This window comes from Notolabrus celidotus, chromosome 12, assembly GCF_009762535.1.
Source record: "Notolabrus celidotus isolate fNotCel1 chromosome 12, fNotCel1.pri, whole genome shotgun sequence".
Taxonomy (NCBI): domain Eukaryota; kingdom Metazoa; phylum Chordata; class Actinopteri; order Labriformes; family Labridae; genus Notolabrus; species Notolabrus celidotus.
In genome coordinates, this window is record NC_048283.1 from 15,597,345 (window position 1) to 15,619,071 (window position 21,727).

The 21,727-nt window shown below is 40.0% G+C and overlaps 2 protein-coding genes across 6 annotated transcripts; both read right to left on the reverse strand.

Annotated features, from left to right (window-relative positions):
- Nucleotides 1–3,004: 3,004 nt before the first annotated feature.
- On the reverse strand, nucleotides 3,005–8,413 carry fdps (farnesyl diphosphate synthase (farnesyl pyrophosphate synthetase, dimethylallyltranstransferase, geranyltranstransferase)). 3 transcript variants are annotated; one of them, XM_034698482.1, is made up of 10 exons: nucleotides 8,271–8,413; nucleotides 7,657–7,809; nucleotides 7,437–7,577; nucleotides 6,492–6,572; nucleotides 6,241–6,363; nucleotides 6,074–6,162; nucleotides 5,911–5,983; nucleotides 5,673–5,750; nucleotides 5,455–5,589; nucleotides 3,005–3,752 (listed from the first exon to the last, which is right to left on the reverse strand). In XM_034698482.1, the coding sequence occupies exons 1-10, from the start codon at nucleotides 8,271–8,273 to the stop codon at nucleotides 3,552–3,554; spliced, it is 1,077 nt and encodes a 358-aa protein (XP_034554373.1). In that variant the 5' UTR covers nucleotides 8,274–8,413; the 3' UTR covers nucleotides 3,005–3,551. The 3 variants fall into 3 exon arrangements, with proteins under 3 accessions (XP_034554373.1, XP_034554372.1, XP_034554370.1); XM_034698481.1 differs by lacking the exon at nucleotides 8,271–8,413 and adding an exon at nucleotides 8,021–8,101; XM_034698479.1 differs by lacking the exon at nucleotides 8,271–8,413 and having other exon boundaries at nucleotides 7,657–8,086.
- A 1,488-nt stretch (nucleotides 8,414–9,901) lies between these two features.
- fam189b (family with sequence similarity 189 member B) lies at nucleotides 9,902–21,097 on the reverse strand. Of its 3 annotated transcripts, none has more exons than XM_034697024.1 (14): nucleotides 19,612–21,097; nucleotides 19,470–19,526; nucleotides 17,919–18,026; nucleotides 17,655–17,771; nucleotides 17,180–17,287; nucleotides 16,849–17,009; nucleotides 16,639–16,738; nucleotides 16,477–16,549; nucleotides 14,955–15,252; nucleotides 14,448–14,809; nucleotides 14,326–14,367; nucleotides 11,818–11,996; nucleotides 11,571–11,717; nucleotides 9,902–11,474 (listed from the first exon to the last, which is right to left on the reverse strand). In XM_034697024.1, exons 1-14 carry the CDS (start codon nucleotides 19,942–19,944, stop codon nucleotides 11,223–11,225), a joined length of 2,337 nt encoding a protein of 778 aa, XP_034552915.1. In that variant the 5' UTR covers nucleotides 19,945–21,097; the 3' UTR covers nucleotides 9,902–11,222. The 3 variants fall into 3 exon arrangements, with proteins under 3 accessions (XP_034552915.1, XP_034552916.1, XP_034552914.1); XM_034697025.1 differs by having other exon boundaries at nucleotides 17,919–18,045; XM_034697023.1 differs by having other exon boundaries at nucleotides 11,562–11,717; nucleotides 19,612–20,981.
- Nucleotides 21,098–21,727: the final 630 nt, after the last annotated feature.

Genomic DNA, 21,727 nt, shown 5'->3' on the forward strand with positions numbered 1-21,727 from the left:
ACCCCCCCTCCTCAACCCCAACCCCAACCAAACCACACCCCTTGCTTGCCTGTTCTTCAAATCCAATTTAACTTAAGTCATTTTCAGCCTTAAATCCCATTAAAGATTAGTATTTAAGCCTGCACTGAGAGGAGTAAAAGTGCAGCCATGACTCTAATACATGTTTATAAGACAGCTGCAGACACTACAGTTATGTTAGTTTTTGTGACACAAAAAGATGAATAAAAATGTACGTTTACTTTAACATTTAGATACCCACAGTGGTGGACAGTAACAAAGTACATTTACTTGAGTACTGTACTTAAGTACATTTTTTGAGTATCTGTACTTTATTTGAATATTGTTTGTTGGAGGAACTTATTACTTTTACTCCACTACATTTCTATCAGTGCTCTAGTTACTCACTTCTTTTGCTTTGAAGTCAGCTCATGAATTTCCTTCTCTTTTCTGAAATCTGATCTCTAAGACAGTAAAACGTGTTTGTGTAGTTCTGTTTGTCTCAGTGGTTTAGTCATACCTGTATATTGTGCGTCTCCACGGTTGAATGTGGAGCAAACACAGAGCACATTTCACTCAGATCAGGCAGTTCATTTAGAGGTGGTAATGATGGCTATAATTCTCCACCTGAGCACCCATGGTCATATCTTCAGCCCGTGTTAGAGGTTTTTGAAATGAAGAATGATACGTATCTTTTGAAATGTTCTCCTGGTTTCCCACTCTGCCCAAACAAACAAACATTCACTGTCCAACCTGAGAAAGCATGTTGAGCTACATTACATTTGTTTCATTCCAGGTGAACATTTCAAACTAAGTTGTCTGTGCTTGGAGTAACTTAGTTGTCTGTTTTTATTCCATGGTATAATTTTTAGAGATTTCAAATAATGTTTTCTAAATAAACAGAATGTAGCAGAATGTACTCCTATGTATTCTTGACTGCTTTTATGTATTTTGAAATAAAAAAAATGAGATATGTTAAGAAGTACTTTGAATACTACAGTAGTACTGTATGTCCTTTTTAACAAGCTAGAAAAGTTTCAAAACCATACAGTACTTGGTTGAAACGTAATATTTTAACAACAAAAATACAGCAGCTCCACCGCGTTTTACATGTAGTGCATTGCATTTCAAATGAAAGTCCAAAAAATAACTCCAATGTCAATTTTTGGTATTTTTGGTACTCACTACAGGGGGCTGGTTTACTCCAGAAACATGCATACTGTTTATGTATGTTGAGGAGCTGCTGTATCAAAATGAGTTGTCTTTCCTCAGAAATTAGGGTTACCATATGTTTCTTTATGATTCCAATCCATTTCTCTTTTGCTGTGGCTCAGCATTTAAATAACCTTTATCAGATTTGATGGTTTAGTCACAGACTTTCCCAAAAAGTGTTGTACTTTTCTTTCACAAATGTGGGAATGAAATTGCATTAAAATGTACAAAACAGTTACATTTATCTTGCACGGCTCAGCACCCCTAAACATCCAATCCTAGAATTGCCCCTGCCAGACACACCTTGATACAATTTAAAGTAGTACAAATACTTCACTATTCTAAAGCCAGACTTCATGCCATATATCCTAACACTTTCCCGCTTTGTAATAAATGTAAACAATATACTGGAACACATGCCTATCATTTTTGGTCTTGCCCTAAATTAGCCTCCTTCTGGAGCCTTGTGTTTGATTATATATCAAAAGTTTTTAATAAAACTATTACTCCAGACCATAGACTGTATAAAATAGCTCCAGACCCACTTCTTGCTATCTTTGGGTCAGTAGACACAAACCCTTCCATTGATAAATATTTTGGGCAATCTATGTCCTTATGTGCATTGTGGGCTAAACGCCTAATTTTACAAATGTGGAAGTCAGAAGTAAGTCCTTCATTTCAGCAATGGCTCAAAGATTTGAGGAATGTTTTGCATTTTGGTAAACGGCAGTACAAATTGGCTAACACAGAAAACACTTTCATGAAAATATGGAAGCCCCTTTTGGACAAATGGACGACCTCTTCCAACATTCCTCCCTCTCAAGCCACCTCGCATTGCGCTTGAACTCTCCTAGCGGCTACTCAGATGACACTTGTGTTTTTAGAGCTGCCACCAACTCACATTGTAAGATGCTGATGCTTACATTTTTGTTTTGTTTTATTTGTTTTTTGTCATTTTTCTTTCTGGTATAGTATGACTGTATGACTCTTATATTTCTGCTGTAAATTTCACCACCTAAACTACTGTCAGCATTATAGCATCTTTCCTTTAATTTTTATTTGCTTATTTATTTCCATAATGTCCTTAATGTTTGTCTTTTTTTTTGTTTTATCTGTGCCTAAAAATCAATCAAAACAAAGTGACAAAATAATAACAACAATAATTTTGAGCTCTGGACTGTTGAATATGTCTTTTCAGTATGACAGTATTTTCCACTATTTGTAGATTTTTTACAATCAACCATCTGATATAACCATGACGAAATTACTCATTAGCTGTCTTACAAAATAGTGAAACCCAGCCAATCAAAGGTCTAAGAAATGACATATAAAAGTGATACTATTAACTAAACATGATAAAAGGTTCATAAAAGTGTAAAAATTGCAGGGCACATTTATGTTCTTTATTCAATGCAAGAGCTTATCCAGTGACAGAGGATGTTTGTAGTGTCTAAAGACGCATACGTCAGCAAAGGAGCTGAATACTTTTTCTGCTACTGTTATATTGTAGTCGACAATATTCCTCATAAAGTGATTATTCATTATTATGGATTTAATACATTTTCCACAATTTCCCTTATCAAATGTTCATGTTATCAAATTAACTTTTTCATCAGGCAATGTTTTTTTTTATGAATGGTTATTGAACTTAGACAAGTATGATAACCAAAATCACCAAAACTCAAGAATGATTGAAAATTTAACAAATTTTATCAAAATGATCCACTTTTAATTAATTCTAATTGGCTTTTTTTTCTGCCATACAGTCCACTGACAGGAAAAAAAAGGAAGAAAACCATTGGTCATGTCATATTTATTACAAGCATTTCACCCAGGCCTGTACAGACTTTACAGCAGTAATATAAAAATATATGGATTTAAAATATGGATCAGCTTTCTCCCTCTATTGCTTTCTAAGAAACATATTGTCACAAATGTTCTGTTCGTTTTTAAATGATCCAATGTTTTTATTAAACCAAAACTAGACAATCTGACCTGAAGGGCTTTGTAACTTCATCGTCTCATGCATGCCTAAAGTCAGACAGCGATGAGAGCTCAAAGGGTCGTTGAGTCATTGCAACGTCATCATTAAAACAACTAAATTCTTCAATAAATACATAACATACAAGAAAAGATGCAAGCTATTTGAAGACGTTTACAGCCAAATATCTACAAATCACTGCAAAGCTCATAAACCTCCATCAGTATTTTGTGAAGTCAAAGTCCTCTTCAGGTCATGCTTTTAAGTGTCTTCTCTTAAAAGGGAGTGGAGCATCCCTTTGTTATGATTACAGTTCTATCGTATTCTGGCTGATTCACCTTCCACTCTCTCTGAATCCATCTCACTTGTTTCTCTTGTAGATTTTTTTGGCGAAGTTGAGGAAGACTGAGTGAGGGAGGTTTTGAGCGTGGCATGCGATGAGTTTCTGTAACCGCTGGTAGCTCTCATCTTCATAGTTGTGGTACAGTGTTGGCATCTGCAGGGTGTTGTACAGGGCTTTGACTTTTTCAACGCTGGCATCATCGTGGCGTCCGTAACACGCCTGGAGAGGAGATGAGAATAACGTCAAGCCTGGCAAAAGATCTAATATGTAAATGTGAATTTAATGAAGACAACACATATTAAAGAGTTAGAGGAGGCTTGTTCTAAGAAAAGAGTATAGTGATTCATAAAGTGTGTGTTAGTCATGGGAATTTGTGTTTGTATTGAATGATGCCTTAACTAAAAAATTACATTAAACAATAACTTTGTAACACATTTTCTGATTATAGTGAGAAGGATAATTTTTTGTCATACTTTTACCATATCATAACATTAAAAGTTTCCTTAATTCAAATATTCCATCAGGGGGTATCGCTGAACTCACATTCATGGAACACAGTGATTACTACAGTCTAGATCAAAGGTTCCCAAAGTGTGGGTCGGGACCCCCAGGGGGGTCGCAAGACAAATGGGGGGTCGTGAGCTTTCTTCCAGAATGTTTTTTTTGTAAGTTATCTAAAAATAGGTCATTTTACCCATTATAGTTAAAAATATCAACAAAAATAGTAGCAAAATTTGAAACAAAAACTTGAAAATAGAAAATGTAATGAGTTTTCTGCCTTTCTTTTTGCCAGATGACTCCTAAGTTTAAGGTTAGTGAACAGTTAATTATCATAAGCATCAGTAGCAGCAGGTTAATTCATAAAGGCAAAGGAAACACAGACACATGCTCATATAGGTAGGGTCATTTTCTGCAGACAAGCTAAATGAAGCCACATTAAATCACTTTGAGGGACAGTGGGGGTCACAAGTCTTTGGCACCTATATTTTGAGGGTCATAGGCTGAAAAGTTTGGGAACCCCTGGTCTGGATAATTTTGCGTATATTCTCAAAACACAGGGTAGAGAGAGTTTGATATAAAGCAATGTGTGTGCATGCAGAAGAACATGTTCCTCATGTTTCACACACAGGCACCAGCCAGAGCTTTCTGCATCTATGCACCAAAGGAACTCTGGGTTTCAAAATGACGAGCTCTCTGGATGTTTTTAAAGTAAACTAAAGAGCGTCTTTCTAATAAGGCTTTAATTAGGAGTCAATTATTTGCCTTGTTCTTCACTTTTATCATTATTTGACATTTTTTTCTGATATTTATTCAGTCTTATTCAACTCTCACTGATTTTATTAAATTTAAAGATTCATACATACTTAGTTTTTTTTGTATGTATTGATTTTCTTTTGTTTTATCTCATCAATGTCTTCTATTATGTTTTACTCTTTTATAATTTCATTCATTCTTGTAAATTTTTGACTGTTCTTCTGTGATGCACGCTTGCTGCATGCTTGTGTGTACGTATAGAAGGTCCAAAAAAATTAAGTTGAGGAGTCTACCATAACGGTGACTTATATGTGTATATGGACATTTCCATGATTCAAACACAACAGTGGAAAACATCTTACTGACAACAAAGATGAGCAGAAGAGAGCATAAAGAAGACAACTTGCACAAATTGAAAATCTTCGTTATCGGCCCTCTCTCTTGGGATAAAATTTCCTGACTTATACCTGCTGTGCTCTCGCATCAACTCACGCCACTTCTTGTGGAAGTGTTACTGAGGCACTCACAGTTCAAAAAAAAATTCCTGGTGAAAAATGTTGATATGCAGTCTACCCGAAATTTTCAGGGGTTTTGCTCATGTGTGACAGGAGCTACAGAAACACATTGTTAGTGTTCAAATAGAAATGGCTGTCATATGAAGTCATACCTCCAGCTCTGTTCTCTGTTCAGGGGTCATGATTTCCAGAGCTTTCACAACCAGCCAACTGCATTTGTTATCCTGGATGTCTGTACCAATCTTTCCTGTCACAGCAGGGTCTCCATAACAGTCCAGATAGTCATCCTGCAAAAAAAACACATTAGTAACTCTATACAGTCAGGAGGATATTATTTAATATATAGGTGGGGTGACGTTAAACACACTACCTGAATTTGAAAAAACTCGCCCATCTCAAGCAGGATGTGTTTGGCGTTGTTGTGCTCCTCTTCACTGTTTATTCCTGCCTATAGAAATAAAGTATGAAAGTAACAAAAGAGTGTGACATCACTCTTACTTTTTATTTACAGACCTGTTTCTTAAACTTATAAGTCAAGCTTTTCAATGTCATCGCCATCATGCCTTGAGTTTATTCTGTCATGTATATTTAATTAACAAAACGCTCACCATGTGCATAGCAGCTGCCACTGGGAGGTAAAAAGAGTAGAAGGCAGTCTTGTATTTCACAATAGCGTTATACCTGAATGACAAGAAGAGACATAATTCAACCACTTTCCTTTTAAAGAACATCATTCACTGCAGATTTACTTTACAGATGTATCTTCCCCACCTCTCCATGGTGAATCTGTTGAGATCTATCTGACCTGGAGGAGCGGTCATGAGGTCCAGAGCTTGGCCAAGCTCAGTCTGAAAAGATGTCTGAAACAAACAAACATAGCTGTAATAAAAATCCTGATTGTGTGTCTGGATGTGTGTCAAATCCAGAATAAGAAGTACCTCAGTAAATAGCTCCAGTAGGTGGACGTAGTATGGCTGATTCCTGCAATGTCTGCGTAGTAGTCTGTAGATTGACCCTTCGAGGAGAAATGAGTCATTGATGGCATCCAGGCCTACCCCATCCTTAGAAACAAGCAGACACGATTTACATCAGAAACCTATCGCACCGTCAACAGAGAACATTAATCAGTGCACCACGAGACATTTGAAAAAAACAGGGTGCCTATTTCCTGAAGCATTTCAACTCTTACCTTTTTGTACCAGCAGGGCTGTCCTCTGCGTGTCACAGATGCATCCATTATATCATCTGCCACAAGGAAAAAGGCCTGAAGCTGAAAACATCAGACACACAACTGTGAATTAATTGGAAAGACAAAATCCAACAGTACATCAGTCTGTTCTCACACACTCCCAGTGAAAAGTGAGAAACATCCCTGCCTCTACATTCCGGCCCCTAATTATTACAACATTATAATTACCGAACAACAATAATAGTAGCAAGGAATAATTCAAAGCAAAATACATTCAAACAAGATAAACAATTCAATATCCATTTGTTTTTCGTTTTTTTCTTTTTGCAAATATGCAGGGTCTGAAATTAACTTTTTTCACTACCTGCCACCTGTGGCAGGCAAGTAATTTTTTTTGTCTGCCACTCAGATTTTCTACCTGCCACTTTTAAAATATATTATAAGAAAAAAATATTTAGACAGAATTTAGTTGTTTGTGTGTCTTGGATGATTTGTGGTCCTTTACGGCCTCCAACTTCATATTTTATGTCCCACAAACAAAAGAACCTTCCCATCTATCCATCGGTAATGTTAGCATCTCAGCAGCATTTGTCCAGTGGTTCCCAAACTTTTTCTGAGGGGCCCCCCTTTGTGGATGGAACCCCCCCCCCCCCCCCCCCCCAACCCATAGACACCATGAACTCACATTCATGGATCTCTGACAGCATAATGCACGTAAAACATGTCTGTTTCTCAAGAAAAATTAGCATTACATTTTGTAAAACAGGAAACTCATAAAGCCTTTTATGAAGACTTATCGATGGTTTGATGCATCACTGAGTGCTGCTTCAGCTACACACGCAAAACTGATGACTTTAAGACTTTGGATTTTATTAGTTGATTTTAACACACAGTATTTGGACTAAAACTAGAGTAATCCTTAAGCCTTAAATCAAATGTCCTTACCAGCTCTATGCACCAGCCCACCGTGAGGGCCCTCTGAACTATGTCCTGGGAGAGCTGAGTGGGAGGAAGCAACTCCCTCAGTGAGCCAATCACAGACAGGCCTCTATTCCTCTTGCCTCCAGGAGAGTTGTACACCAAAACCTAGGACATGAATGGGACCTATGTGAAGTTGAGCACAAAGGGAAAAACAACCACAGACGAGACAGTATGCAGTACATACCTCTTTCAGCCTGTTCAGAGCATCAGACAGCGCAGGATCTGCCAGGTCCTGCTCCGACAGCTCTGTCACCAGCTCCTCAAAGCGGTCTTCAAACAGCTGAGGGTCTGACAGTAGAGCTTTTTTACCGTGCGTCCCATTGCAAATGTTGTCCCCCTGAAAAGACGAGGTGCACAGGAGTGAATATTTGCTTTTTAACGTGGGCGTGGAGATAGACAGCCACATGGTGCGGGCTGTTTTAGAGCCGACTAGGAACCAGCTCAGTAGGCGTCTCATCCTGTATCATCCACCAATCTATCCCCAACACCAAGATGTGTCAACCCTGTGGGACTGCACCGGTAACTACTTAATCACATAATGTTAGTACATTGTTCTTGTTGAGGTAAACTCCCAAGCTATTTAGCTCCAATCGTGTCATCCTCTGAGTTAGCCCACTAACCTTAGTAAACAAGAGCAAGGACTACGTTGTTATTATTAGCTAGCAAACTTCCTTTTCACGACAGGGAGCGTTAGCTGACGTTAGCTTACATTATTTCCCTCCATCCAGTCCATACATAAAACTAGCTTTAGCATGACACATTCTAATATTTTTTGTTCCTCCACATGCCTTCACATACCATTATGACACAGCTGTCTTGTCCCAAAATGTTCTTCAAAATTCAGCAAAATCTTCAATCTTCTGATTCTGCTTTCTGCTTTTAACCTGAAGTCTGTGAACGTCTCTTACAACCAGGATGTGCACTTTGTAGTTCACGTCCGCGCTACCGCCCGTTTTATTTTAAAGCATCAGAACTGGATTTCCCAGCATGCATTGCGAGTATCGCGTGTGGGCGTAGATTACAAAGGCTCCATTTGTGATCACGACTTGTGATTGGCTGGTAGTATCGAACCAGGATGGGCTTTTACACTGGCTGACCAATAGGACTCGAGAAGAGGCGGGGTCAAGGTGTGGGGTGTGGGGTGATTTGTGAAGGAAGGGATGAGCTTATTATTTACTTACTAGTTTTACTTTCTCATGCCAAACTGTGAAAACCTTCTGGACTGATATCCATGAATGGTTGAAAATAAAAGTTAAATCCATTCCAAATTCCTTTCCAATGAATGACATAACTTTCGGTTTGATATTAAAGAATAAAAGTGATGAAATCTACTTTAACTTAATTCTGTGCCTCTCAAAATTCTTCATTCATAAAAACAAAACTATGAAATCTCCCAACAAAATTTGTTGTTTTTCTAAATGAATTTCAATTATACCTAAAATCATTGAAAATAATGAAACGACCAAAAGCACTTAAAATATACGATTCCCTAAAAGAATTCCCCACTGAACTGTAAAATGATTCCCTCTCCTTACTCAACTTATTTTATTATTTATTTTCTATGTATGTATAATTTCTCATTTGCCTTAGATTAACAACTGAAGCTGTATTGTTTCTGTGTCCTCAATGATTGTTTATGTATGATGTTTCTTCTGAATGTTTGTTCTCATTGTTTGTTACATCTAAAATAAAGTTAAAAAAGAAAAAGTTTTACTTTAAGAGTATAAAACATTAAAATTGAAATAACAGACACACCGAACAAAGATCATTTTTCTTACCTCCATATAGCATTTGCCCCTTCATTAGATGTACAAAACATCAATATAGATATTTTTTATTTGATGTCTATCATTTATTTCATATCTTGAAATACACAGGTATCATTAAAAGTTTTGCCATAGACACAGCATTTAAAATTTGGAATAGGTGTCATAATTCGATATATTTATTATTCTGGTTCCAAGGCTCTATCTTGTGAAACCAGCCATACAGATATACATTTTTCCAAATAAATAATATCTTATGCAAGACAGGAGAGGTAGAAATACAGCTCAGTGCCTTTTTAGGGAAGTATGTGTGTGTATGTGTGTTTGTGTGTATGTGTATACATGTGTGTGTTTCTTTATGTTGGGCTAAATGTGTATGCGTGTAATTTTTTTTAAATTAGTAAATTACATATCAGTGTATTCAAAATGTGCCATTACCCTTGGGGAGTGACGATCATCACTTTGTGAGCACACAAAAGAAGAAGAAAATAATAATTTAAAGAGAAAAAACTCCAACCTGCCACAGATATTGATACACTTAATTTCCTGTATGCAGATCTGTCTGAACCTTCAAATTCAGCATTACTGGACCACCAGCACCCATCCATGAGCCCTGAAGTCCAAAGAAAAGTTTTTCAACATAGTTTAAGGACAAAAACCTCATTACAAATGTGTCTGTACATTTATTGCAACAGACTCTGCATGTCCACCAGAGTCGCAGTGCAGTTCATACCTCTTTATTATACAAGATCAGGCTGCTATAGTTAGTGCCCTGTTTGTGCACTTAAAACATCTCCGGACTATATCAAATTAAATTAGAATGCAGTGGCTTGTTTTGTAGCCATCTGGAAGGAAACTTTGGGAGCACTGCACATCTTTGACTCTGACCTTCCCCCTTCAGCTATCTATTAACACACACATAAACATTTCAAATGGCAATCATAGGTCTTGGGTGCAAGAGGATAAAACTTAAGAAGCATTGTCAAAACATGCAGATAAAGACATTCTGAGGACGTGTTTACTTAGTTACACAGACGGTCAGGATCAATGCACAAGGTTCCTGTGGTATTTGGGAGGCTGTAGCAAAAAACATGCACATATGCAAATCAAACCGTTGTGTTAAAGCGCCACCCTTGGAGATTACATTTCAAAGGCTGAGCATGTGTCTGTGGCGTGCATTAAGGTAAATGTCAAAAATGCTGGCTGCCTTTTATTGAAGGCAAATGTGTAGGTGGAAAAGCGTGGAGAAAGTGTGAACCTGAATTATACACACAAAAAAACAAAAACAAAGTCAACAACTCAGCAAAAGATTTTCCATGTGAGAGCATGTCCTCTTGTGTAACCTTATCTGTTTATCTTACATTGTACTCCTCTAGCTCAACTTATCTGAGATGCATTCTTTTAATAAATGGAAGACAAAATAAGGATTTCCATGACCACTTCACCGGAGCAATCCTGCAGATGAATAGCAATGTACAAAAGGGTCAGAAGCATATTGCAACCAATAATTATGTAACAGACTGAATGCACAAGTGAGTCAGTGGCTGTTGTAGCATGAATGCTAGTTGAGTTCTGCCTCCAGCCTCAAGGAAAATACATTTCCAGATGAGTCTTTGGGAGAGGGACTTGAGAATTCAGCAGAGAAGATACCTCTTGTTTGTTGTCTTAGTTAGTTCTGGGTGTCAACACAGGGTCAAACTGCCCAGACTTGAGCATCCAGTGATGTTTCACTGATGTTGAGCAGTGAAAAAGTAGGAGCACAAGGTTAATGTTCAGAGAGATAAAAAGCACCACTGAATAAGGCCATTTGCACAGCTGGTCTCAGGTGACATGGACGAGAGGGAGGAAAGTCATTCAGAATTCAGTACTAGATATCTCCTCTAGATCTTCCTTTTCATCAGTCTGCTTAATCCCCCCCCATCCCCATCCTCGTCTCCCATACAGCCCTGTGAACCTAATGCCCTCTGCTTCACCTCTTTCCTCCTCACAGCGCAGACTCTGAGTACAGAGCCCCTGATGACCCATGTGGAGGATGAGGTGTAACTAATCGACGTAGCGATGCAGAGGAGGAGCTTAAATCCCCACAGCTGCGCAGGTGGATCCCCTCCGGCGCCCGACTGCTGTAGTGCCGGTTGTGTCGACTGTCACTGTGAGAATGGTGGTGTCCACGGCGATGGGGGTGATGGGAGTGATGGTTGGGGTTTGCACGAGTGGTGTTCCAGGTGGTACGCAAAACCTGAGGAGTTTTGCAAGGAAATGTTTAGATAAAGAGCAGATAAAAACTTAATTCATATTTGACAAGAAAGTATGAAATAATCCGAACTTTTCCTACTTGTTCCAAGGGCAGATGGTTAGTGGCAGCACCCTCAGCTCCAGTCCTCCTTTTTGGCCCCTGCCCTGTGTTCCCAGCATGCTCTGAGGAAGGCGAGAGGTTGCGTCTAGAGCGCTGCAGGAAGCGAGCCATCAGAACTCGAGTCACCTGAAGGTTGAGTAAAAAGGTTAGTGAAGGGAAAAATGTAACTGCCTTACATGGTGTTGATGTTTCTTCTCTATAATTTAATATCATTGTTCATACTAACCTTTAGGTCTCCAAGGGAACGGTTGCAGTCTTTAGGTAAACGCAGAGGTGAGGTGGGGAGAGTTTTGGAGGGGACTTGCACCCCAGCGGCCGCTGCTGATTTCATGCTGCCTTTTCTTGGCAGAGCTTCAGCAGGAGGTAAGGAGGTGCGCGGCAACAAACATGCCTCAGAGGATGGACCTTTGACAGATGGAATCAGAAAAAAAGGAAAGACTCAAGCGCTTGTTTACAATTTATAAATATACATTTCTTCAGTTATTATATTGTTATGTCAAAAACATGTACAGAGAAGGGAGACTAATGAGGAACAGATAAAGAATGTCATAATTCAGTCAAAATGATGTCTTAGATTGAACTTCATAGAAAGCTAAGAACAAAATGAACCAACCAGCGTTGACTAGAAACAAATACACAATACTGAACAAGCAATGAAACATAAAATGTCACATTGCAGTACATGACAATAATATAACAACCCAACATACATATTGGACTTGTGCTTGTGGAGAAATGCTTCAACTCGGCAGCCAAACAGATAAACACCATCCTTAAGAAGTCTCTCAGATGCTTTGCCGTTACACAGGAAATTACTCCGATGACTTACTAATTAAATCGAACTGGCAGAAACTGGAGCGTCTGGAGCCCCAGGAAGTTAGTCTCAATAGTGGAAGCTGTTTTAATTTATACGATGATAAAGTTCCATTAAGTGCATGGACATGGTCATGGGTTAGGGAGAGTGAAGGAAGAGAATAAAGGCTGCCTGATGCTAGGCTGGAATAATCGTATGTGGCTGGGTCCTCAGCCACATCATTTAGGGAACAAAGGCTTTGTACAAACACTGTTTTTTTTTTTATTTGAATCTCAACCCTCTTTGATTTGATTTTTGATTTGACTTGATTTGATGTCTTTATTTCAAACATGTAAAAATACAAAAAAAAAAGCATACAAGTAGAAAAGAAGAAATAGTTATACAAACATACAAGAAGAAAAAGAAACAGTTATACAAAAGAAACAAAATCAATATTAGCAAGCTGTGAAATATTTTACTTTACATGTCCAAAAAGGAGTAGGAAGAATTAAAAACGCATCTAATCCTACCCCTTTATTCACTATTATCTGCCATTATACGAGTACAATCCCACAAGTCAAATCTTCAAATATTATCTTCATATTTACACCGACAAACAAAAGTAAACCCCTCGTGATTCTCAACACTTGTCTTCCTCCTTGTACCTCATGAAAATTGCTTCTTTAAACCTCTTCCTGAACTGGATTATGTTCTGACATTGCTGTAGCTCCATATTGAGACTGTTCCACAGTTTTACACCACAGATTGAAATACAAAAACTTCTCCTTGTGGTCTGCACAATCACTAAGTTATAACCCCCCTCTCTTTCAAAGAATAATCTTTGAATATTTTCTGGAAGGAGATTTTTCCTTGCCTTGTACATAATTTGTGCAGTTTTAAAATCTACAAGGTCAAATAATTTCAATATTTTGGATTTGAGGAACAATGAATTTGTGTGTTCGGGGAAATCAACATTATGAACTATTCTGGTGGCTCTTTTTTGTAGTACTGACAGTGGTTGCAGTGAGCTTTTATAGGTGTTTCCCAGCTTTCAAAGCTTTATTTAAATTAATGCAGGCTGTAAGATTATTTGGAATATAGCAGGAGTATCACTAGATTTCAGGTTACAGAAAAAGCATGAGAATGAGTCAGGAAATAAAAGCCTATAAAAGATGCATTTGGAAGAAGAAAATTAGCTTTTAAACTTAGCCTACACAAAGACTAAAGATTAAGCTTACAGGCTTTCTTACTTACTTCCTCAAATAGTGGCATGGCTTCTAAACAACTGAAAATATTTCCTCAGCTTTCAAAGCTGTATTTAAATTAATGTAGACAGTAAGATTATTTGGAATATAGCAGCAGTATCACTGGATTTCAGGTTACAGAAAAAAGCACGAGAATGAGTCAGGAAATAAAAGCCTGGATTAGCAACTACTCTGTATTTTGTGAGAAGTCAAAAAAGTGCAACATCATATCTTCATCTGTGTTTATCAATGAATCCCCTGGCACATCTAGATACAATTAAATGTACAACCTTGAATGAGCTCTATCTTTAGATAACTGAGCCCTATTGGAATAACACAAGATGCCAGATAGTCCTCATGCTCTGCGATAGGAATAACAAAAAATCTTATACTCATAACTCAGAATCCATCAGTTGAAAATAACGTACAAATGAGTAAATGGTGTGGCTCAATATTTTGTCCACAGCACAATCTAATTGATCAGAGTGTAATCAAATCACTGCTAATTTAGCTGTTGTGGCCAAGTTTCATTAATCGCTTGCAATTAGGGACACATTTTCATGTTTCCTCTGCTGTTTAAATCTACATTTGTAAGAGGGTTTGATGAATGAGGGCTATTAGGCTCAAATGTGTTGCATTATATCTCTCAAAAAACCTTGAACTGTTTGCATTTAGATTTTTGGATATTATCTCTTACCTGTGTCTACAGATCCTTTGCTTCCCACGGAGCCATAGTCAACTAGAGAATAGATAAGAGACAAGTTATAGAAATGGTAAAGTGATGGTAAAGATGAACAGTTGTTTGTTTTTCTTACTTACCTGTATCAGTGGAGGAGCCAAAACCGGGCTCACTGTGTGACCTCACGAGACGTAGGAGTCCGTCACTGTCCTGTTTTACGCCTTCTCCATCCTTTTCACTCTTCCCAGCCCGTCGTCGGAAGTACAACAGTTGGCCCATGAGGTGTGGTCCATTACCCTGACCAGCAATCTGTTCACAGGCAGCTGATGAGGGTGAAATGGGAGGAGCAGAGAAGAGTTGGGCAGCTCCTTGGCGTGAGGGGGAAGAGGACTGGCCTCGTATCTCTGTGATGGAGGATCGCTGCTGCGAGGTGGAGTTGCCTATCGCTTCCAGCTGAGAACAGCTACTAGCTAGCATAGCCTGGCGACGCAAAACTGGGGACCTGCAGGGAAAAACAAGAACAGAGAATGATGTGTATCTGTTGTTGTACTTGTTGTGAACTTACTTTTGGATAACACTAATGTAAAGCTCTTACATTATTAAACATTCTCTGAATGTGATAGGGTTTTTTGTGTGGGTGTCATCACCTGTATGTATTAGTAGCTGTGCTGGGTGAAGAGCAGGAGTTGGACCTCTCTCCTCTGATGAAGCGCCTTGCTCTTGGCCCTCCTGCCAGGGGACTCTCCGGTGTTTGAGAAGATGGGCAGCGAAAGTTGAAGTACTCTCCACCATCTCCACCATCCCCTCCACCACCAAGGTTCCTGGTGCCCCTCTCTCCCTGGTTCCTCAGGGCCACCTCCATCAGACAAGAATCCTCAGAGGGGGACGAATCATCAGGTATGTCCACAATCTCTGACATCAACAGAGATCCACTGTCCATGGACACTAATAAAAGATACATTTGGAAGAAGAAAATTAGCTTTAAACTAGCCTACACAAAGACTAGAAATTAAGCTTACAAGCTTACTTACTTACTTCCTCAAATCGTGGCTAGGCTTCTAAACAACTGAAAATATAACAAGGCTTTTATTTGAATCCGGCCTGTATTAGAGGCATGTTTTTATTTCCTATTTGCTCCCTTTGATTAAAACATTTGGACACCTTTAAGTACAAGACCTTATTTACTTGATCCTGTTTGCCCCTTTTGTACATCAATTTAGGGTCATTTTTTGCTGAAGACAGACAGGGAATGGTTGGGAGAAGAGAGCAGGAGGCGACAGCAGTAACTAAAGGTCAAGAGTTGCGGGGTCTTTTAGCCCCCAGAACTTCTTTCCCCTGAACTAAAAGGTTCCTCTGCACCCATTGTTCTCTGCGTTTCGACCGTGGGCTGAAGTCTCGGGTAGATTGTGCAAATCAGGCCAGTGACGTATGGAGAAAAAAAATTATATTAAATAATATTTTGAAATCTTAATAAAAAACTAAACTAATATGCATTCCCAGGAACTCCTGCTGTGTTTCAACAGCTGTTAAAACTTGACAAAATCTGTTACGTTCAACCAAAAGTCCTAGGACCTTTGAAAAGTACTACCCCCCAAGCAGGGGCTTTATCTACCCCTGAACTAAATTTAGACCCTGGTTGCTCCGGTCGAAACGCATGTAGTTCAGGGGTAAAGTCCCTAGTCCCGGGGGAAAGTTCCTGCGGTCGAAAAAACGCCTTAACAGGGCCGAGATGTCAGTGTAGCTCAGGGTTAAGGCCCTCCCAACAGGGACCACAGTCCACAACACAGTGACAGCCTTTCACCAAAGAGTTAAACCGAAGCCCTCTAATGCTCCAGTGGAGAAGAGTGCCTTTATTTCTTGACAACCATTTTCCTGTGAAAAAATGAACCCCATTCTTGATTTTTTCCTTAGCCTCTAAGTTGAACCAGCATTTATCTATTTAAGTTTGCCAAAACCTGGTTGTCAGTTGTTTTGACAACTATTATTTGAAGAACTACAGTATAACTTTATTTGAACGGCATCTTGATAAATGATGATGAAACACTAGCTACATTTTGGAAAATAATTGTTTCTCCTGATTTGTCTATGCTTATGTAATCATAATGCTGCACTCCTCCACCAAAAAAGTAGCTCAGTAAGCAATTCTGCCAACTTGTGATAGATTCCCACCTTCTCCACTGAAAGCAGTAGAAGTCCCTCTCTCTCCAGACAGCTCAGTGCCGTGGGCGTCATACATTGTGGCCTTGAAATCAGAACAATCAAGGATCAAAAAAGGCTGTGGACATGACATAAAGAGCACACACCAACACATACATATGCACACAAACTTACCTGGCTTGCTGCTCTTTGTCCCATCACAGCTTCATAAGGTGGGGGGCAATCAGTAGGGTAGAGAGGGACAGGACTCTCCATGGAACCATTATAGGTGATGCTGTAAGAGGTTAAAAGGAACATATCACACAGGTTATTTCCTGTCACAGTCTGTCTGTGTTGTAATAGTGTGAAAGACGATTAATGCTGTATAATTATTAAGTGTGGTACCTCTGAGCATCCGTTTCAGAGCTGCAGGTGTACTCAGGCGGATAGTATGGGGGTGGCGGGATGGGTGGGACAAACTCCTCAAAGTCCATGATGTTCGTTAGGAAGGCGTCCTGAGGAGTGGTGCATTCTGGGTTGACTGAGCGAGAGCGATGTGGGGCCAGCTAGGAATGGAGAACACGATAAGCTCATACAAAAAAAATAGAAGCCTGTATTTGTGAAGCCTATTTCCTGAATCAGCAGTCTATTTCATTGCTGAGTGTTTGTCATTTACGAAAAAAAACAAAAAAAAAAAAAGCCAGACCGGTGTGAAATGTGCTGTGTGTGCTCTCACCAGGTGCACAAGGTCCAGAGAGAATATGTGGATACTGCAGGTCACAGTGGACAGAGTACAGATGATGGTGGAGAGAATGCTGAGACCACATGCACTGAACAAAAGATCCTGCAGGGAAATAAATATTTAGAAGATTAAAACCTGACAGGGAAGGGATCTTTATACTCAGCATACACTGCATTGTAAGATTTATTTTTTTTATGACAGAAATAAAAATATTGTTTTCTTTTGGAGTCTTGCCCATTGAGTTGCATTTTTTTAAATTTTGGGCTGAGTCTGATTAGTGCTCAGATCAAATTTTGAGTGCACTTCCAATGTTCATTAGAGATCTCTAATAAGCCTGTATGATCATCAGAAATTATTGCAGCAAGAAAATTAGGGGTTGCAGCACACCTGCCTTTTGTTCAAAGAAAGACTTTAAAAACTAAACAGATCCTTTAAATTTAACTCCATTAGAAATACAAATCCCACCCACCTTCAGCTGATGTCTGACTGAGTGACAGTCAGCGTTCAGGTAGAGGACCAGGGTCTCCTCCTCTGTGATGGAGCAGGAGTGAGTGGGTGCACAACAAACACACAGACCATTCTCCACCTACACACACATTAAAGAGAAGATGCTGTAAAAGCACCAAAATCCACAATACAAACATATTCACAGTTATTCCTGGCACGTTCCTGAATGCATCTGGCAAGAAGGGCATTTCAGGATGAAGCAGCAAGCAAAGCTTGCACATTGTACCTGGCAGGTGAGCATGGACTTGACCATCTGTGCATTCTGACAGGAGAGCATAGAGCCAGCCAGGCTGAGGATCACACATACTGCAGACAGCAGCATGAACAGGGACACCTGTGTAGAAACACAAAGACTAAGAGCCATGTTTGATTTAGAACAGAGTGTCAAAACTCTCACTCAGCCAAGAGTGTGCAGAGATTTATTCTTCCCACCAAAGGCTTTGGCAGGTAACTTAACTGGCAAACACTCTGCTGCGAGGGGATGAAGTAATTAGAAAAGTACCTTCTTTGTTTTTTGGATGGACTGAAATCCAGCAAACTTTTTGCCCTCTATGTCATGGCCAAATGAATCATCATACATCAGTCTGTGGGCTACTTGGTTTGACAGAACATTGCAGGAGAAATTTTCGATATCTCAAGTACAAAATTCAAGTAATTCTTGGTCATTTTAATGTTAAATTGATACATGCAGTACCTTTAAAGTGGACAGAAACATTGAAACGTATTTATTGTACTATGACAATTAAAACCCTTCACTTGCTGATGAAGATCATCGCATTTGATCAAAAGTTCCACATTGCTACATAAGGGACCTTCTACTCTATATGAAGGTAATTGAGCGCTTGTGGATCTTGGGCCCTTGAGTCTTAACCCTGTTAGTAATTCAGCATTGCTTTATAAACCACATCCGCAAGGCAGCTATGTTCCTCTATCATCACAGTCATGGTGGGAAGCTCCATTGCTGTTTTAATGTGGTATACTACTATTGTATTCCAGATTTAAATCATATAAGGTAGGGAATCTGCTTACAGTAAAGTGTACAGTTTACAGCTTCCAGATTGATCAGCAACTGAAAAGACAATGCTTAATGCAAATCTAGAGAGACATGGTCCACATGTTGGTTAAAATAACATTTTAAAGCCCATATGCTACCAAGACATCGGAAAATATTGGCATGATTCAACCATTTCTTAGACAACAAAGCTATAAGCTAATATGTAAGTCCCTCCCATCACATAAAATACTGTCAAATGGTAACATTAGCATTAAGCTACCCCCCTCCGACATACATTTAGGCTGATTGCTAACATTAGCTGTTGCAGATGGTAGATAATGGGTTTGAAAAGTGTTTCAAACTCACAACATCTCTGTGAATGGTCTTTCTCTATCATATCTCAAAATACTAAACTGTAAAGGAAGCATTCAGGCATCTCCTAGCATACATGACATAAGCTGTGGAAAGTGGAAGTGGATAAATGCTAATACAAGCTACCAGACAGAAGCTAATGAGTTATCAGATGGGTTGTTATTACATGAAATATGGCCCAGTATCACTAAGGAGTTGTACTGTTTTTCTGGAAGCCATGGAATGCAAGATTTATTAGATTCCTCTCTTATACTGTAACTCTGCAGTATGACATTATAACAGCACTTCACCTTTCCACCTGACTGTGCTGTCTGAGAAAATAATGGCCACGTGAATATGGACGTGGTTTGGCGAGCTTACCAAGGAGACTTGAAGGCTCCTTTTATTAATAGACATAGGCCTTATACATACCACTAATGTCAGAGGTCTCCTCCATGAGATGATTCCCACTATCCCTGATGCCACCACCTGCAGAGAGATACCACACACATCAGGCCACTCATCGTCAGTATCTCTGCGGGTATACTCTGAATACAATCAGATTCACACTTACGAAGAAGCAGCCCAGAAGGGACATGACTGCCTCACGCGAGCTGAGGAGGTGAAGGCCATGCTGGTAAAAGAGAAGGCCAGGACCATGGCACCCAGGCCCAGGTGGCACAGCCCCAGGTACAGGAGCAGTCGAGCCCCAACAGGCCCCCGACCAGACATTGCCCCTGCGGCTGTCTGACCATCCTCGAGACCCCGAGGCTGAAGCAACGCTGCTGGAGTCAGACGGGTGAAGGCATATTTGTGGAGGGAGCTGAGAGAGATTGTTACCCAGTCTCATAAAACAAAGTTCAGCTATGTGGGTAGACGTGCAGGAGAGTAGAGGAGGGAGAGACATAAATGCTGGCTTCAGGGCTCCACTCTGTCAAATTATGCACCAAGCTCTCCACTGGCAAGTGCCATGGGTTCTGCGCAATGCCCCATGGTGTAGGTCTAGTCAGGGAGTCCAAGAACTTTGTCAGCAGAAAAGTGAGAATTGAGCAGCCACTACACACTCACGGCCCACTGTACTCACCTCACTTGACGTTTCAACCATGATTGTTTCAGTCAACACATGTCCATTTCTCCTAGGCCACTATAGTTAATAGAGTCTCAGAACTCAGTCATTTGCTGTTTAAAAAGCAATGATTGATACAAGGCATTCTTAACACCATTGTTATACTCATTTGCTCTTCATTGCACCCTCCTCCTCTTCTCCTGCCTCCTCTCGCCAGTGGCATTGCGGTAACTGGAGACCCGAGCAGGCCGCAAATTTGAAAGCATCCCAAAGAAAGCAGCTGATCCCTCGTCGTTTCGGCACCTCGGTATATATAACACCAGCCGGTCAGTCCGAGTGTCCAGGCCGGAGAAACAACATGCTATCAAGTACCCTCCTCTCCTCTTACGACCTTCTCTCAGGTCCTCTTCATCCCGTCACGTAAGGAGAAACAGACGGTGTGGAGATCAAAGCCACAAGATCACATTGGTCCGATCGGGAAGCGAAGAGTAAATTACCTCGACGTGAACAGGAAATAAATATCCTTCACTTTTCAACTGCACCAAAAATAGCCGCCAGGCCGAGGTGGTTGTTTCATCACAGGTTTCGATCTTTGACAACTCCACCTCGGGGGTTTTGCGGTGGTCCACACACGCACCAAGACCCCCCTCCTTCCTCCTCCGCCTCTTTCCTCCCTGCAGTCACGCGGGCATCCCGCTCAGACCCGTGTGTATGTGTGTGTTTATATCCCGGACGTTTACCTTACTGCCTCCCACCAGGCGTCACATGAATACAACAACATAGCATTACCTACATGTTTAAATCCATCTAGGTTCGTTTATATTAATTGGCCCCTCCCTCTATAACGCCCTCGAGTCCTTTTCCTCAGTTCCTCGGTAGAGCTCTCTCGCGCTTGAAAAAGACAGGACTATATCGTGTTTGCAAAACGAAACCTGCCCTGCGTGATGACAAGGCACGCAGCAGAAGAAGAAGAACGTGCAGGCAACTTGAGGATGCGGCATAGCGCGCGCACACCGTTGTGGTGCTGATGCTGGGAGGGAGGGTGGTTGCTTAGTGACAAGCTCCTACTCATAGCTTATGCTGCTGCAATGAGGGGAAGCATTACCACCGTTCTGGCCGCTGTACAGGGAGACGAGCAGTTACTGAATAAACACTAAAATCAAAAGTATTACACAATTATCAAAACCTTACACTCAAGGATAAAAATATGTGCACCAATATAAGCACAATGTCAGCCTCACACTTTTTGAAAAACAATACACACAGTGATTTAAAAAACACTGAACACACTTGTATACATTAAACACAGAAGTATATCCTGATGTCATTTCCTTGCAATTCCAAAGTACTGACTGTCAAATTACCACACCTATGAGCCAATTGGTTATACACAGCCATCAGGTGCGCAAACACATGATTGCTTAATTGTATTTATTTTTCATTTAAAAGGACCATGCTTATTAATTAACACTTCTGTAAATATACAAGAAAAGCCAAAAGGCTAGTTTACATCTGTAGTCCCTTGCCAGATGTTAAAAAGGCTCCCTAAAGAGAAAAAGAAAAGAAAAAAAAGAAAAGAAAAGTATAAATAGCACCATACGATTAAAATGACTAAAAGCTGGGA

What these genes read in the sequence shown, in the direction of transcription:
- fam189b (XM_034697023.1), bottom strand. Translation starts at nt 19,944, where the DNA reads ATGTCTCTCCCTCCTCTACTCTCCTGCACGTCTACCCACATAGCTGAA. An exon ending in AGTCCATGCTCACCTGCCAG is followed by an intron (nt 17,772 to 17,918) that starts GTACAATGTGCA and finishes ATGTGTGTGTAG; the next exon opens with GTGGAGAATGGTCTGTGTGT. An exon ending in TACTGCTTTCAGTGGAGAAG is followed by an intron (nt 15,253 to 16,476) that starts GTGGGAATCTAT and finishes ATCTTTTATTAG; the next exon opens with TGTCCATGGACAGTGGATCT.
- fdps (XM_034698479.1), bottom strand. Translation starts at nt 7,929, where the DNA reads ATGAGACGCCTACTGAGCTGGTTCCTAGTCGGCTCTAAAACAGCCCGC. An exon ending in CTCTGAACAGGCTGAAAGAG is followed by an intron (nt 7,578 to 7,656) that starts GTATGTACTGCA and finishes TTCATGTCCTAG; the next exon opens with GTTTTGGTGTACAACTCTCC. An exon ending in AACAGAGAACAGAGCTGGAG is followed by an intron (nt 3,753 to 5,454) that starts GTATGACTTCAT and finishes TCTCCTCTCCAG; the next exon opens with GCGTGTTACGGACGCCACGA.